At 42.0% G+C, this 15576-nt stretch overlaps 1 protein-coding gene across 1 annotated transcript; it reads right to left on the bottom strand.

Moving 5' to 3' along the window:
- Positions 1-888: 888 nt before the first annotated feature.
- Positions 889-15304, bottom strand: SRI (sorcin). Its single transcript, XM_079931434.1, has 8 exons — positions 15143-15304; positions 14183-14266; positions 12050-12119; positions 4851-4894; positions 3913-4060; positions 3563-3676; positions 2465-2523; positions 889-1264 (listed from the first exon to the last, which is right to left on the bottom strand). The coding sequence occupies exons 1-8, from the start codon at positions 15191-15193 to the stop codon at positions 1238-1240; spliced, it is 597 nt and encodes a 198-aa protein (XP_079787560.1). The 5' UTR covers positions 15194-15304; the 3' UTR covers positions 889-1237.
- Between the last annotated feature and the right edge of the window lie 272 nt (positions 15305-15576).

Here is a 15576-nt window from a genome sequence, read left to right as displayed (position 1 = left end):
TGCTGTATAACAAAGTGAATCAGCTATACATATACATATATCCCCATATCTCCTCCCTCTTGTGTCTCCCTCCCACCCTCCCTACCCCACCCCCCCACCCCCCACCCTCCCTACCCCACCCCCCCACCCCCCCAACCCCACCCCCCCACCCCGCCCCAGGTGGTCACAAAGCACCGAGCTCCCTGTGCTACGCGGCTGCTTCCCACTAGCTATCTAGTTTACATTTGGTAGTGTATATATGTCCATGCCACTCTCTCACTTCGTCCCAGCTTACACTTCCCCCTCCCTATGTCCTCAAGTCCATTCTCTATGTCTGTACTGTGTATATTTTTTAATGTAAGTGTGAACACATGGCATATCAAAATGGATGTATCACCGTTTAAAAATTAGCATCTTCTGATTTTAAAAAGAAAGCACACACATTATAGAAAACCTGGAAAATACTGAACTGCATAAAGGGAATTAGTCACCTAGAATCCCATTAGCCAAAAATAACCACAGTTAATATTTTAATACATTCCTTTAGTCTTTTCCTATCAATTTTCCTTTTTACATAGTTAAGCTCATAATGTTCAAGATTTTTAAGTATAGTTAGCAAAGGTCTACATGGATGATGACAAGAAGGAACCTGATGACAGGCAGTATTTGCCACTCAAATTATTCAACCAGTTTCCATTTATACAGCCATCAAAATATCTGTAAGCCTTTAAGCTGAGTTAAATTTCCACTCAGGAGATTCCTGACATATATTACCAGGTTTGTTTTTTGGTGGTTGTTTTTTTTGCATCCAAGCGGGTCTAAGCCATTTACATGACGAGAATACTCCACACATAAAGCTTTCAATACCACGGAAAAGCCCTTCTAAAAGAGGGACGACAACAGCTGTAGTCTGATGAAAAGGTTTTAGTAGCTTACAATGAAAAATACATAATGTGCCTTAAACAATTTGCAACTTAAATTTACATAAAAGAGGCTTAGCAAGAAAATAAGGCATGATTAACAATGGCTCAAGGAAGTTCTAAATGGTGTTTAACTGACCGGATCTGATATTAATAACATTCCAAAGAATATATTATCAAAACTAAAAACTTGAGTTGTACATAAAGTAATAAACCTTTACAACAGCTGTTAAGGAAAAGTGGCTGTGTAAGTTTGCACACAATTACTGAAGGCAAAGAGCAAAGGAGAACTCCAGTTGGAATGAATGTGGATTATCTTCATAGGTCTTCCTCCTGACTTAAACACTCATGACGCACTGAATGAACTGAAAGAGAAAAATCAGCGTTACACTGCAGACCTCAGAACACAGAATACACCCTAGCTTATTTTTAGGCAGCTTCCCTTTTGGTATTCTCATTTGAATTGTGGATTAAAAAAAATCCTTTTCAAAATAGGAGTAAATGATGAGTGGAAAGGTTCATTTTTGTTTGTTTTGTTTTTTTGTGGTACGCGGGCCTCTCACTGCCGTGGCCCCTCCCGTTGCGGAGCACAGGCTCCGACACGCAGGCCCAGCGGCCATGGGTCACGGGGCCCAGCCACTCTGTGGCGGCATGTGGGATCCTCCCGGACCGGGGCACGAACCCGCGTCCCCTGCATCAGCAGGCGGACTCCCAACCGCTGCACCACCAGGGAAGCCCAAAGGTTCATTTTTTGAAGGAAGCAGTCTAATATAAAACCCAATGGGTTTCTCACATCAAAGCTTCTCACAAGAAGCTCATCTTACCCCAATGCACAAAGAATTATTTAAATTCCAAATAATATCTTACTCTAGACATGGTCATGATCAAAGGCACCTACTTACAAATACAAGTAACAGTACAGTTTATACCATTCTATCCCATGGGGAACTTCAGAACTGCAGTTTTACCCCACTGTTCTACCAGACTGCCTTTAAAAAGGTTTATTCCCTTAAAATCTGCTTTATTAAAATAAATTCTAGTGTACCAGTATATGGATGCACAGAAACAGAATAGCTGACCCTTCCCTTGCAAATCAGAAACCTCAGTGTAGAAGCATCAGTATTTGCTGTGAAATGTTTGCTTCACCACCAAACACACAGCAGTAGACTCTGCCTTTGCTCTCAGTTTTCTTTCGCATTCTTCCAACACCACTGAGGCCCTGGGCACTGCTAATTCCTGCAGCATTCCTGCAAGGCCGGGCTGATTACCCCTCTTTCAGGGAAAATGGAACTTGGGTCAGGACGTTCAGATATTCCTTAAGTAGCCCTTCTGAGGCCAAAGCCTATGCACTTTCTGCTCTACAGGCCAGCTCTCCGTCCTTGGAAACTGAGCGGGACTGTCACCTGAGAAGTTAATGCACACTGAAGAGAACACACCTTTAAGCAGAAGAAATAAACACGTTTACACACAAGCCTTTTTAAAGTGTACTCATAACTGCAGCAACTGCTAAACCGAAAATATGTGCATTTTTGTATTTTGTCAGTTCCAAATTTACTGAGACTTACATCATCATACGGGAAATTCACAACACCTTGCTGAGCAGTATCCCGTCTTCGAAAGCTGTCTGTAAAACACCACAGTAAAATTTATGAGTTTTTTTTAAGCATCTTATCTGAAATTATAATAGTTAATTATGTTGGCACTGGGTTCAAAATGCAGTAACATTTAAATTGTACAACCAGCCAGCATAAACAAAAGACCAAAGCAAAGAAACCAACTGTACCAATACGAATAGATTTAATATGCAACCAAGTAACACAACATGCAGAAGTTGGCCAACTGTCTTTCTCAACATAGAGCTGGAAGGAAACACCTCATCCGAAAGTCAGTAAAAGCTGCACTGACTTCTGAGACCATTCCTTAACTGTGATGGAAGCACAGAATTTCCGACTTCTTAATAACATAGATATTGCTTAATTAGGAAATAGAGGGATGGAGTCCTTAATATGACAAACAGCTGTGATCAGATATTCCACCCATTTGAGCTCTGTCCTATTAAATGAAAAGAATTTACTTTAGTAAGAAAAGCCACCCTCAAATTTGTGTCAGGATGCAAAAAAATCATAAAACCAGATATTAAAAAGGGTAAAAAGCTAAAGAGAGGAACGAAACCAGAAAAAAAAATACAGAAGAAAGTAAAAGAATAGAGGGGAGAGAAAAGTAGAGATTATTGATATAGCTACATTTAAGGACATCTGAAAGAGACCACCATTTTAAATCTTTCCAACAGGAGGAAATAGGAAAGAGCTACCAATGGGTAATTTCACTTTTTTCAAGTATTTCACATTCTGGGGAGAAATCACAGAATATTGCTGATACTCTGATCAAAAACGTTATCAGTTAGCTTGTTATGTTTTGAAACATTTTAGTAAAGTTTAGTTAGGATTTTTTTTGGCCACGCCGTTGGCTTGGGGGATCTTAGTTCCCCGACCAAGGATCGAACCTGGGCCCTCAGCAGTGAGAGCATGGAGTCCTCACCACTGGACCACCAGGGAATTTAGTTAGGATTATTTTAACGGCAGATTACTTAGTAATGTGAAAAAAATTTCTGAGAAAAGAGTTATCCTGCCAGACATGCTTAATAGTGATCTCAAAGGACACACCTGTTAGAGCTCGCAGCTTGACGCAGCAGGCGATGTAATCATCGAAGGTGATCTTTCCATTGGTGCTATATCGTTTTGCAATTGAATTCACAGCCTGGGGACTCAACCTAAATCCTGAAAGGAAGAAAAATCATCCAGGAAAAAAAAAAAAAAAAAAATCAAGGATTACAAAAAGACAGTTAAAAATAATCAAGCCCCCCCAGATTTTTAGGACTGAGAGGGCTCACTGAAATTATGAATATGTGCTACTTCTACAAATAGAAACCACCTTCATGTAGCACTTAGTTTTAGAAATTAAAAAAAAAATTACTTCTACAAATGAACAGAGAGGTGGAGTCAGTCATACACACCCATTGTTGTCAGGGCCTTCTGCAATTCCTGGGGATCCACTGTTCCACTCCTGTCGCTGTCAAAACTGATAAAGTGTTGTCTCCAGCCGTTTAGTACAGCCCAGAGTTCTTTAAACTCGCTGAAACCCATTGTGCCTGACATATCTCTCTGAACTGTAATCAAGGATTAGCACAACTTTATTTTGCAACATTTTGTAATGATTAAATCAAAGATCAAGGATAAGGGAATTTAATATTCTTTCTGCTGAAAAGGTTAAAAATGTTATACATTCTTTTGGACATGATAGGACAAGAGACTAATGATATAATGAAAAGGGCCTATGGAGAAAAAGCTCTGAGTGCCTATTTCCCCTGGGGAAAAAAGATAATTGATACGATGTGATTACAAGGAAATAACGAGGCCATTGTGAGCCACCTGTAACAACCAAACTGGGCTGCACTTTCTGGGTGGCCCAGGCTGTGCTGCTTGTCCTTCTGTCCCGGGTCCTCTTTAGCCCTCACACTCCCTTGGTAAGCCCTCCCAGACCCACTGTTTTTACTTTTGGAAAATGAGGTAGGATGAAAGAACCATACCATCAGCACTGGCTAAACTAGTTTAAGAACTGTGATGTGAAAAATCCCATTGCTTGAAGGCCAGGTTTGGATCATGCAGGGCAATCGATGTCACGGTGAAAAAGCCTCCCTGACTGCTCCGGTTTCTATACTTGTTTGTCTTTGATGCTTCCTCAAATTCTTAAATAACGAATGGTCTACTTACTAAACTTCCTTCCTTTTTCACACCAAATACCATCTTGAAAGCTAATGATTTCGGAAAACTTTTTTGTGGTCATTTGTCACTTTGTGTTTACCGGGTATTAATCCTTAGATGAATTCCTTCAGGAAGGATTTTTTTTTTATCCAGAAAAAATACTCTAGGCCACAATCAAGGTAAAGGATACATCCAGCATTGAAACCATAAGCCGGCAAGTCTCCAGGTTAAAAGCTGTTAAATCAAGAAAAGTACATACACATTAATACAATTTCAAAAATTCACATTACATTGGATACATTCAAATTAATTAGGAATGTGATCATTTATACACTTTTATTTTTATATGCTGCTCAATCTACATGGAACTAAATTCATGGAGCTTTGAAGTAGATTTTTTTTTTCCAGCTAGATAGGATTCCTTCCAGGACCCAAATTTGATTTTAACAACTTTAACAGAAATCTTTTAAAAAAGTTTTGCATCGTACTGTTAATATTTTTAGGTGTGATTTATGGTTTTGAAATTGGGGGAAAAATGTGTCCTTGTCTTTAAGAAAAGTATACACTGAAGTTATCTGTAGGTGGAATAAATGTTAAGAGATCTGGAATTTGCTTTAAAAGAACATGGGCAGGATTACAGATAAAACAAGAATGGCGACACATTGATAACTGTTGAAGCTGAGTGATGGGTATACAGGAGTTCACTGTATAATTACCTCTATTTTTGGATAAGCTTAAACTTTTCTATAACATAGTTTTTAAAAAGTATTATATTCTTTCTTGCCTTTGAAACTGTAATATAGTGAGTTCAATTCACCATAATGAACCACAGTGTATTATCCACCATGGTGAATGGGAGGGTTAGTCTGCTTTGTTCCTACTCACAGTTGACTCTAGCTGGTTTTGCTAGTTCTGGAGTCTGATCATTTGTTTTTCTTTCTTTTCCCTTTAATGTCAGACACTGAATGGTCACTTCCTACCCCAACCAGCGTATGGCCTCTTTTCATAGACAATAAGATAAATAAGCTTGCTAGAATTGTGTGTTAAACAAGAGCATTCTGGACTAAGACCTGATGACCCACTTAGTGATGGCCACTGTTCAGAAACCTTTTTAGTTTACTTACAGTTCAAGGGTGTTCTGAGGGCATTTCCATACCTCACTTAGACAACCAAACTAGAATACACTTATTGGTTAATGGCCTACTGGTACTCTAAGCATTAACAAATTAAAAATAAAGAATTCCTTGCACCTTACCAATGACTTTGAGGAAGTGTTCTGAGGTACAAAGAAGCGGTAAAACTAGGAAGAAGTGACAATGGTCACGTGGGCAAAGCTAGCATAAATTTGACAAGTTTGTTAAGAGGCACACAGAATTAACATTTTTTACAGCTGTCACTAGCTTCATTTTTATCTCTAACAAAAGTGAATTTAAAACAACTAAGCTAACTCTTACTACTGTAATGTCTCCAAACATTACAAACTATAGGTTTTCTACTTTTAACAGATTCCTCTGTTTGGCATATCCTGGAACCCTGAAATAAAAGGTTGGGAACTGTTTCTATTTTGGTCCTTCAACCTCCATCTGATCCACAGAGACAGTTCTCTGAGGTGAGAGGAGGCAACACTTTTCTACACTTTTGAGAAAGAGTTGGTTGGTTCTTCACTCTGATTTTTAAGTTGTGTGGAGGTATGAAGTCTCTCTAGTGGAGACCAGAGGTTCTCAAACCTGGGTGCTTATCAGAATCACCCAGAGGCTTTAAAAGATCCTGACACCTGGGCTGCACCACAGAACAAATATTATTATTTTTTCAGCTTTATTGAGATATTGTTGACATATGACATTGTGTAAGTTTAAGGTGTACATTGTAATGATTTTCTATATGTATATACTGCAAAATGATTACCATAATAAGGTTAATTAACACATCCATCACCTCACATAGCTACCTTTTGTGTGTGTGGTGAGAAGTTTTAAGATGTACTCTCAAAAACTTTTGTTAAGTATATTCACCACCACCACAGAACAATTAAATCAGAATCTGACTATGGGACTCAGGCATTAGTTTTTTTTTTTTCTTTTTTAAAAGCTTCTCAGATGATTCTAGTGAGTAGTCAAGATTGAGACCACTCTTCTACTCCAAGTGTGATTCCTGGACTAGCTGTTATTAATATCACCTGGGAGCTTTTGTTCTTTTTTCTTTTCCTTTTTCTTTTTGTGGTTTGATGGTGTATGGTCAGGCCACTCAAGATGGCTCTTCTCTTGCTCTCTGTACATCCTCTGCCCGACCAGGGCCTGTGTCACCTATACCCTACGCACAGGACTGACCTTCCTACGTACTTGCCATGGGCCCCAGCTGGTGACAGTTCTTATCAAAGGGGCAGTGAGTGCCCCTCTGCTGGCTTCCCTGGTAACGAATGAGCCCACCTGAGGTAACCCCGCCTTATAACTGGCAGTCTCCCCTTCCCCTCTGGAGTGAAGCCTGCTGCCATGTCCTGCCCACCTTCTGCTGCACACGGTGGAGTGTTGCTCCAGGACCTTGCTTCAGATGTATAAGCTCCCCCATCCATTAAACCACTGATGTCTCTGTGGCTGACTCTGGGCTCTTTCTTTGGTCTTAAAACTGGGCAAGTGCAGGCCTTGTAACAGATGGTTTTCTTTTGTATTATGCTTGTGTTCAGTTCTTTTTGGTTTTTATGAATCTACTGTATGTTTCTGATTTGTGGTTACCCTGTTTTTCAAGTTATGTTAACCCACTACTATATCTAGTTTCTTTAGACTGATAGTCATATAGGCTCAAATACATTCTGAAAAAAAAAGAACACATTTTCTTACTGTCCTCCCCCACATTTTATGATTTTGATGTCCTCTTTTACATCTTCATGTTTATCCTTTTGCTGTTCTTTGTAGTTATCATCGCTTTAAAAACTATTTTTTCGATTTTTTTTTTTTTAATCCGGATACTGGCTTATTTAAATGATTTACTTTCCAATTGTGCTTTTCTCTTTCCTATAGATTCTTGCTTCTTTTCTATTTAGAGAAGACCTTTCAATATATCTTTCAGGATATGTTTTGTATTGCTGTATTCTTTTAGTTTTTGTCTGTCTGAGAAATCCTTTCTCTCTCATACTCTAAATAATAATCTTGCTGGGTAGAGTATCCTAGTTTGCAGGTTTTTCCCTTTCAAGACTTTGAATATATCATGCCACTCCCTTCCAGCCTGCAAAGCTTCTGTAGAGAAATCAGCAGATAGCCTTATGGGTGTTCCCTTGTAATTAACTCTTTGTTTTTCCTCACCTGGGAGCTTTTAGAACTGCAGCATCTCAGCCCTTAACATGAACCAACAAAATCAGAATCTGCGCTTTTAACAAGATCCCCAGGGGATATATGTTCACATTAAAGCAGCTGGTTCAACCTGGACCAGCAGGCCCGGAAACCTGTTTAGAGATGCAAATTCTCAGGTCTCACCCCAGATCCTAATGAGAAATGCTAGAGCAGGGCCCGGCAATTTGCTAAAACCAGAGCAGGGCCCTGGTTTTAGCAAACGTTCCAGGTGATGCTGCAGCTGCTGCAGTGTAAGGACTACTACTCCAGAGGGCCTGACACCACAGGACAGGTCCAACTGTGTCTGGATGTAAAGCGAGGCTTTTGGCGGCCAGGAAGCAGCCAGTCCCTGTCTCCCAGGTCTATGAATGACACCATGACCCACTCAGCCCCCTGAGCCAGAAACCTGGGAAAGTCCACAATTCCCTCTCCCTTGACATTTGATCACCTTCCGAACAGCCTTAGGATCTATCCAACTCCAGTCCCACTGTCCTATCCCCAGTGTAGTCAGCACTTCTCTCATCTGTTTGACTCCAAGGGCCACCTAACTGGTATCCCTGACTCTCCACGTTCCCCATACCCATACTCCCCAATTTGGTCGTACAGCCAGGGAAATAGGTGCTCTTCTACTTAAGACCTAGTGGAGGTGTTCCACTGCCCTCGGGATAAAGTCCAAACACCTTAATTGGCATATAAGGTCATATACTTATTTTCTCAGTTCAGCTCCTTTCCTACTGTTCATTCAACCCCATAAGCTACCTCTGGTCAATTTCTCTCAGTTCCTTGATTGAACCATCCTCCCTCTCATCTCTGGGTACACACTGTTCTATCTGTCCGGAACACAGCTTCCCTACCTCACTCACTTCTTGGTCTGCATCATTTCTGCTCAACTTTCATTTCTCCTCAGTTGAGGTATCGATTCTGCAAGGAAAACTTTCCGGATCTCTGTCTGGGCTACTGGCCCCTCTGATGTGACCCCACAGCTTACAGTAAAAGGTAAACCCTTTACCTACCCCAGTGCTTTTCACCGTGTTCCCCAGGCACTGTTGGCGCTTGCAGACCCCAGCACCTACCACGTGGTAGGTGTCCATTAGAAATGTGTTGGTTGGCCAAATGAATGAACACGTGAGACTGAATTCTCATCCCTATGTAGGAAGCTGTATACCCCTCTCAAAGAGCCTAAGGAGGATATGGTTTTTAAATGGACTCTTCTGATTTTCACTGATACTTAAAAGTAATGTATAATCCCTTAGGTAAATATCAATCTTTCTTAAGTCAAAATGCAAATATGGGTATATGATTTTTCCATTTTAGGAAGTCTTCTATACTCATTAATTCATCAAATGCCTATTAAATATTCATTATGTGCAGGGCTCAGGGTACCAGGGACATTGGAGATACAAACGTGACACTAGAACCTGGCCCAGCTGACAGTCTAAAGTTAAAGATAAGTCATGTGCACAAGGTAGAGGATGGTAAGCCATAATGGAGGCACCAAAAACTACCAGATGTTGAGGAGAGGCTCCTTCTTGGTAAGAAAGACTTCGTAGAAGAAGCAGCATTTAAGCCAAATTTTGAGCAACAGAAAAGATTTGGGACATCTGGAGACAGCCATGTAGAGCTAGGGGCCTGCATAAGCAAAGAGAGAAGCAGTGAAGTCCGGAAAGGAAAGGGGAGAAATTATCGTTAGATGAGGCTGCATCACTGAGGAGACTGAATTCCTGGGAGGCTGTCTAGCTTTTGTTTTATATGGGCACCATGGAGCTACTCAGGATTTTTAGAGGAGGAGAGTAAAAGGTTAGAGCTCTTTGCCAGGGAGAACAGAAATCTGGTCCTCTTTTGTGAGAGGACTGAGAAGGGAGGGAATGAGGTAGGCAGTGAACAAAACAGAAGAGTCACCATTCTGGGCTGTTCCAATGAGTTAGAACACTGACATCTAGTAAGTTTGGGTGAGGAGAATTCTTGTTCAATTTTAATAGTATTTTTTTCCCCCAGAAAGAGCTTTCACTAATGCTAATCCTATTTTAAATAATTTCAAAAGAATCTTTGTTATAATTTTATCTTGACTCTCTATCTCCTTTCTCCTGTTCATTCTGCTAAAATACCTCAAACAACTTTTCTTCTAGTGGAAATCCACAACGTAACAGACCTAGCAGGAAAATCCCACCTGCAATTGTTTCTCTCAACCTTACCACAGAGGAACAACTACTACACTCGAGGAAAAAAGAGCAACTTCCTTCATCAGCGCCACCTCTAGGCATGACTGCTCCCTCTTAAACTGGTTAAGAAGGTGCCACGGGTTTCTCTATCCCCACTGCCACCCCTAGCGCCCGTCCGCACTTTCTGGCTTGGAAGCTGGGTTGAAAAGACCAATGGCTGTATAACTTCTGCATTACAACACTCACTCTGACATCTCACAACCAAGATGGTTTTGTGGTTCATTACAGCCTCCATAACCAGATGACAGCAAGCAAATTAATTCAGTCACATGATCCAGATGATTCAGGATATGTCTTTTCTATAACTCAGTGATCTAAGATCTTTAGTAAATGCAGCTTTCGCAAATGAAATTTTTAAAAGGACTGCTCTCCAAGGATATACTGCCCACTTTGTTCGTTGAAAACCAGCCACACCTCTTCTACTGAAAGGGTGTAGATAATAGTCTATGTTGTGACTTGGCTCACTTCTGTAAACCCTGCTATTAGACCTTCTTTGTTCACCAGCTCCAATTGCTTGAGGTTAACAACTAATGATTTAAATGTATTGCCTACAATAGTTAAAAAAAAAAAAAATTCCCTAATCTAGAAAAGGGCTTCTTTTGTTTAGGACCAGGGTAGATGACAGAAATGCAAAAGTTCCTCTTTTGTATTAATTCCCACAACTAGGAAATGTTAATTGGATACTGAAGTCATAAAACAAAGGATGATAAAAATGGATATGCAAATAGTTTAAAAAGAGAGCCACCTAGTAACTGTGCCATATCAAACAGTCAAAAATGGCCACTACGGGTCCTCAATTGTGAATTCTAGTTTGAGTGTTGTTTTTTTTTTTCTTAAGGGATCTTAGTTCCCAAACAGGGATCAAACCCGGGGCCACCGCAGTGAAAGCACCGAGTCCTAACCACTGGACAGCCAGGGAATTCCCTAGTTTGAGTGTTTTAATTCACAGCTTACTGGGAAGTTGAGTCTTCGATCTGATGTTCTGTCTCAATTAACAACTGGCAGAGAAGTTGGTAGGTCATGTACATTAGGCAAGACACTATTCTCTATCATGGTCAAGACATGATTTGAAGAGAAGCATGTGGCATGTGTGGGATGCAGCATCTTGGCAGGAGTTCCCTCTCTGCAGCTCATGCAGAGTCAAAAGGCAGGAAGCAGGTGTAAGTACAGGGGCAGTCTGTGAGGAACTGGGGGGTGGCAGGAAGGAGGATTACTGTAAAGAGTTTAGAAATTAGGAAGGGCACGTCTTACTTAGCCTGATGTAGAAAGAGGAAAGACCTAGGGGATGTCAAGGTGAGCGTTCATGCTGCCAGGAGTTGAGACCAGGAGTGCAGAACTGGCTCCCTGAGGACTAGGGGTTGGGGACCAGGCACCGGGGAAAAGGGAGGGTAGGACCAACTACTCAGAACTAGGCATGCAGGACAGGCCACTCAAAGCCCTAAGTGCCACCAGGCTCAGAGCCAGAATAAGCTCTTGGCAAACAGTCAGCAGTGAATGTTAGCTCCTATCATTAACAACACCTGACCTGGTGGATTTCATTTCAGCACCTTACCTCATTTTCTGAGGAGGCCATACAGACTGTCATTGGTTTGAACGGTTCCAGATACATGGAACCCAAATCCAAGAAACCCACGAAATCGGTGGGTAGTGTGGAATGATTCAGTAAGAACTGTTTTCAAATTAACATTTTAAAATACAAAAGAACCAACCGAATTCAGCTTTTGAAATTCTTAACTTTGCTGGATCAGAAAAGCTCAGATTCCTTGAAGGCTATAATAATCACAAATAACATCTGAAATATGAAATACAAGAGTACTTCTAGAGACACTTTGGGGCTCCTAACTTACGTTTGTATCCTCCAGCAATGCCCGACTGTGTCAGGCATCTCTGCAATTCATCAGCATCTATTTGTCCATCCTTTAAAAAAAAAAAAATAGGAAAAGGAATCACAATCGTGATTTGTACTTTCTACTTCTTTACATTCAGTATTCAGTGTAGCAATAATGGTAAAGAAAATGAATATTATCATGCATGAGACTTTTTTAAAGGGATGCCTGCTAAAAGTAGGCATTCTTTTTCCTCACCCTACTTCCCATAACAATTTAATTACAGAAAGAAAGACAAATTGTTAGGGCCTCTTCCACAAATGTATAATTAGGACCATAAACAAAAAATACATTTCTTAATACCTTAGGTAAAGTGGGCATTCAATGTCAGGCTTTATTTTAAATAATCATTACACAAGAATTAACCAAGTCTGAAAGCTGCTTACACCTATACTTTAGAGGAAATGATGAAAAGGTATTGGTAGTACTAAATTCCCAAATTAGACTTGGCATAAATGTTCTCAAGTATAAGATTCCTCTTTTAATAAAACAGTGAGGTGAATTCAGTTTCTTCCACTGAGACATGAATAAAACTAGTTTCTGTCTTGAACTACTCTCAGTCTGAGCTAGGAATCTGCCAAAGCAAGCATTTTAAAATTATTTATGTAGTTGATTAAAAGTCTTATTACTCTTTCTAGCTTTTTTTTGTCAGGGTGTGTGGAGAGCAGGGTACACAGATGACATCAGTAAATGAAAAGTCTGGTTCCCACAGAAAGCGTCCTCTGTGATCACCTTTGCTTATGATGTGATGAACTGTTTTTTTTTTTGGATCATGATTATACCTGGGAGACAGAGGTTCCCCGTGCTTATTCACTGGCTGACCTAGGTCAGAATTAGATACATGTTATTTATAGGGATTTTAAAATAAAATACCTCAATCCTCAAGTCCATGACTATTATATGTTCTAGACGAGGGGCATGATCAATAATGTGAAAAACGATGGGCATGCTGCTGCAGGCCAGGGCTGCTGAAAGCTAAGCAGGGGGGGTCACTTACATGGCTGCAGGCACAGGCAATCTAAGAATAAGGAGTCTTGAGCTTTGCCGTGTCTTGTGGTTTCAAAGATACTGATCACTAACAGATGAAGCAGATACTTAAGGGGCAGCTCTTTCAGTTTTAGACTCAATTTTCCAGTGTTTCTCAAATGGTATTTCTTAGAGTGCTATTCTAAAAGGTGGCTGTAATTCCATAATAGTCTAAGGCATTTTCACATTCAGATCGTGTTATTTCTAGCTTTTGATCAAAACAAAGCTAAGTTGAATTCATAAGCACAGACACCCCCTCTGGACATGTTTGGGTTATACCAACAGTGTATTTACCATATACATTCACTGACCTGGGAGCTGGGGAAGGGGCCTCCCTCAAGATGCACTACCGCCTGTCATATGACTTAGAATGTAAAGAAGTGAATGGTCTTGGGGTGCTGACCTTAATTCTCTCTCTGGGTCAACAGACCACAACAACACCTGATAAGGACATGAAAGATGTGACCTGGTAACAGCATCTGCATCAAAGAGGAACTAAACTGTTCATAAGATTAACTTCCTGATAGTAAGAAGAATATAGTACCTTTCTTATTTTGAAGCTGGTGGGTTTTTACCATACATACCTATTTCCTAAGGGGGTAACTGATTAACAATCAAACTCTACCCAGAGGAAGTGTCCCCTAGAATCTGGCTACAGAATTACTAGTACCACATGCTTTTAATTGTACAAAGAAGGGTTTAACGTTCAGCAGATCTGGTATTTCTTCTCTGGAAACCACTATGGACCCTGACAATTCAGTTCTAAAGACATCTTTCTACCTTACATATCTTCAAAGCACATTTATACTAGCCTGTTCTGTTGAATCTGACCCTAATTCAATCACAAGTTTAGTTCTGAAAGTAACATAAACACGAGTAACCCTTTGTCCTTATTTGTTCTGAATATTCAAAAATAACTGCCTGTGAACTTCTCTTTTTTTTTTTTTTCTTGTGCGGAAGCAAAGGAATTCTTTTCCAGAGGAAAGGCTGTTTTTCTGTGCCACTCGAACTAAGGTTAATACAAATGTAGAATCTGACAGTCCTTTAATGTTAAAGGGAAAAGCTAACCTGTCCAGCTACAGCAGCAAAGTAACCATACAGCGGATCCTGAGTTTGTCCGGGAAACGCAGGCCCTCCAGGAGCCCCTCCATACTGTAAGACAGGAAACAAATGCATCATTCCGCTGACCAAGTTTTATTCTTTCACCACTGAGTGCCTCATGCAAAGCCAGGCAATTGCCAGGCCTTCGCTGTCAGTCGTTTGCCACCCGGAATTCTCTACCTGCAATCACTCCTCCCCTTTCTCCCATTCTCACCCCGTTATAATTTAAAAACCGGCAGCTAGCATCAAAATGAGTAGTCTTGACAGTGACATCAGTGTAAGTGAAGCAACTTTACAAACCCCCATTAACCCGCAGGCTACTGAGATAAACGCAACCTGGGCATGCAACTTACATTTTTCTAGCGTTTACGGTATTTTTAAAGCGTTTTGAAACAGGTGTAGCCTCGGGAGGGGTGAGGTGTGTCAAGGCGAGGGAACTTTCTCTTTTGGAAACAGTTCCCACGACGACGCGCATCCCTGACGCAGGGCGAGGCGGCCTTCCTCCCGGAGGTCTTTGACTCTAACGGACTTTCCCTGACTTTCCTGTTTTTCCCACTTTCTTTCATAGAGGGAGAAGTGAACCGCAGGACCATTCTAGATTAAAATGGCTGTTGCTCTCAGGGAAGGCGGAGAGGAAGGCAACACCCCATGTGCACGATTTCACGCCGCGGATCCGGGAGTCACAGGGTGGGCTTCTTGGGTCAAAACCACCCGCGCCCCGGCCCCGCGCAGCCAGCCGAGGGGAGAAGGGACAGAGGGAAAGAGGGCGCTGAGACAGAGGCCGGTCGGCAGGGGCCTGGGGAGAGGCGGCTGGCAGGGCGGGGGCGCCCGGGAGCCGCCCCGGCGGAGTCGCCACGTGTGGCCTCTCGGCGCCCCCGGCGTCCAGGGGTCGCACCCCGGCCGCGAGCCCGGGAGGGCAGCACTCACCCCGCCTGCGTAGTAGCCGCCGCCGGCGCCAGGGTGCCCGGGGTACGCCATGCTGCCCTCTGTGCCTCAGCCCTGCGCCTCCCGCCTCCCCGCCGCGGCCGCCTCGGGCCGCACCACCGGAGCCCACGGGGGACGCGCTTCAGGCCCGCCGGCCCTGCCTGGCTCCATTTCCGGCCCCTCGCCCCTTCCTGCGGTCCGCCCGGTCTTTGGTGTTTTATGTACTCAGGCCCTGATGAATCGGAGGTCCGGTAAGTGACTTCAGACCTGCGATACAATTCGCACCTGGGACTGTCCTCCCTTCGAAACGAATGGCACGTTCCGACACTAACCCAGTTCCCGGGGTATTCTTTTTCTCTTCCTGCTTGGACATCTTCTGTTACGCTTTTTATTTTAAATAACTTTACTGGACAGGCCTACGGGCTCTAAGCAGAGTG

Source organism: Stenella coeruleoalba, assembly GCF_951394435.1.
Source record: "Stenella coeruleoalba genome assembly, chromosome: 9".
NCBI classification, from domain to species: Eukaryota; Metazoa; Chordata; class Mammalia; order Artiodactyla; family Delphinidae; genus Stenella; species Stenella coeruleoalba.
The sequence above is the reverse complement of the archived record's forward strand: the minus strand, read 5'-3'. Positions and strand labels throughout refer to the sequence as shown.

What these genes read in the sequence shown, in the direction of transcription:
- SRI (XM_079931434.1), bottom strand. Translation starts at nt 15,193, where the DNA reads ATGGCGTACCCCGGGCACCCTGGCGCCGGCGGCGGCTACTACGCAGGC. An exon ending in TTATGGTTTCAATGCTGGAT is followed by an intron (nt 4,061 to 4,850) that starts GTATCCTTTACC and finishes ATTACAGTTCAG; the next exon opens with AGAGATATGTCAGGCACAAT. An exon ending in CAAGCTGCGAGCTCTAACAG is followed by an intron (nt 2,524 to 3,562) that starts GTGTGTCCTTTG and finishes GGTGTTTTACAG; the next exon opens with ACAGCTTTCGAAGACGGGAT.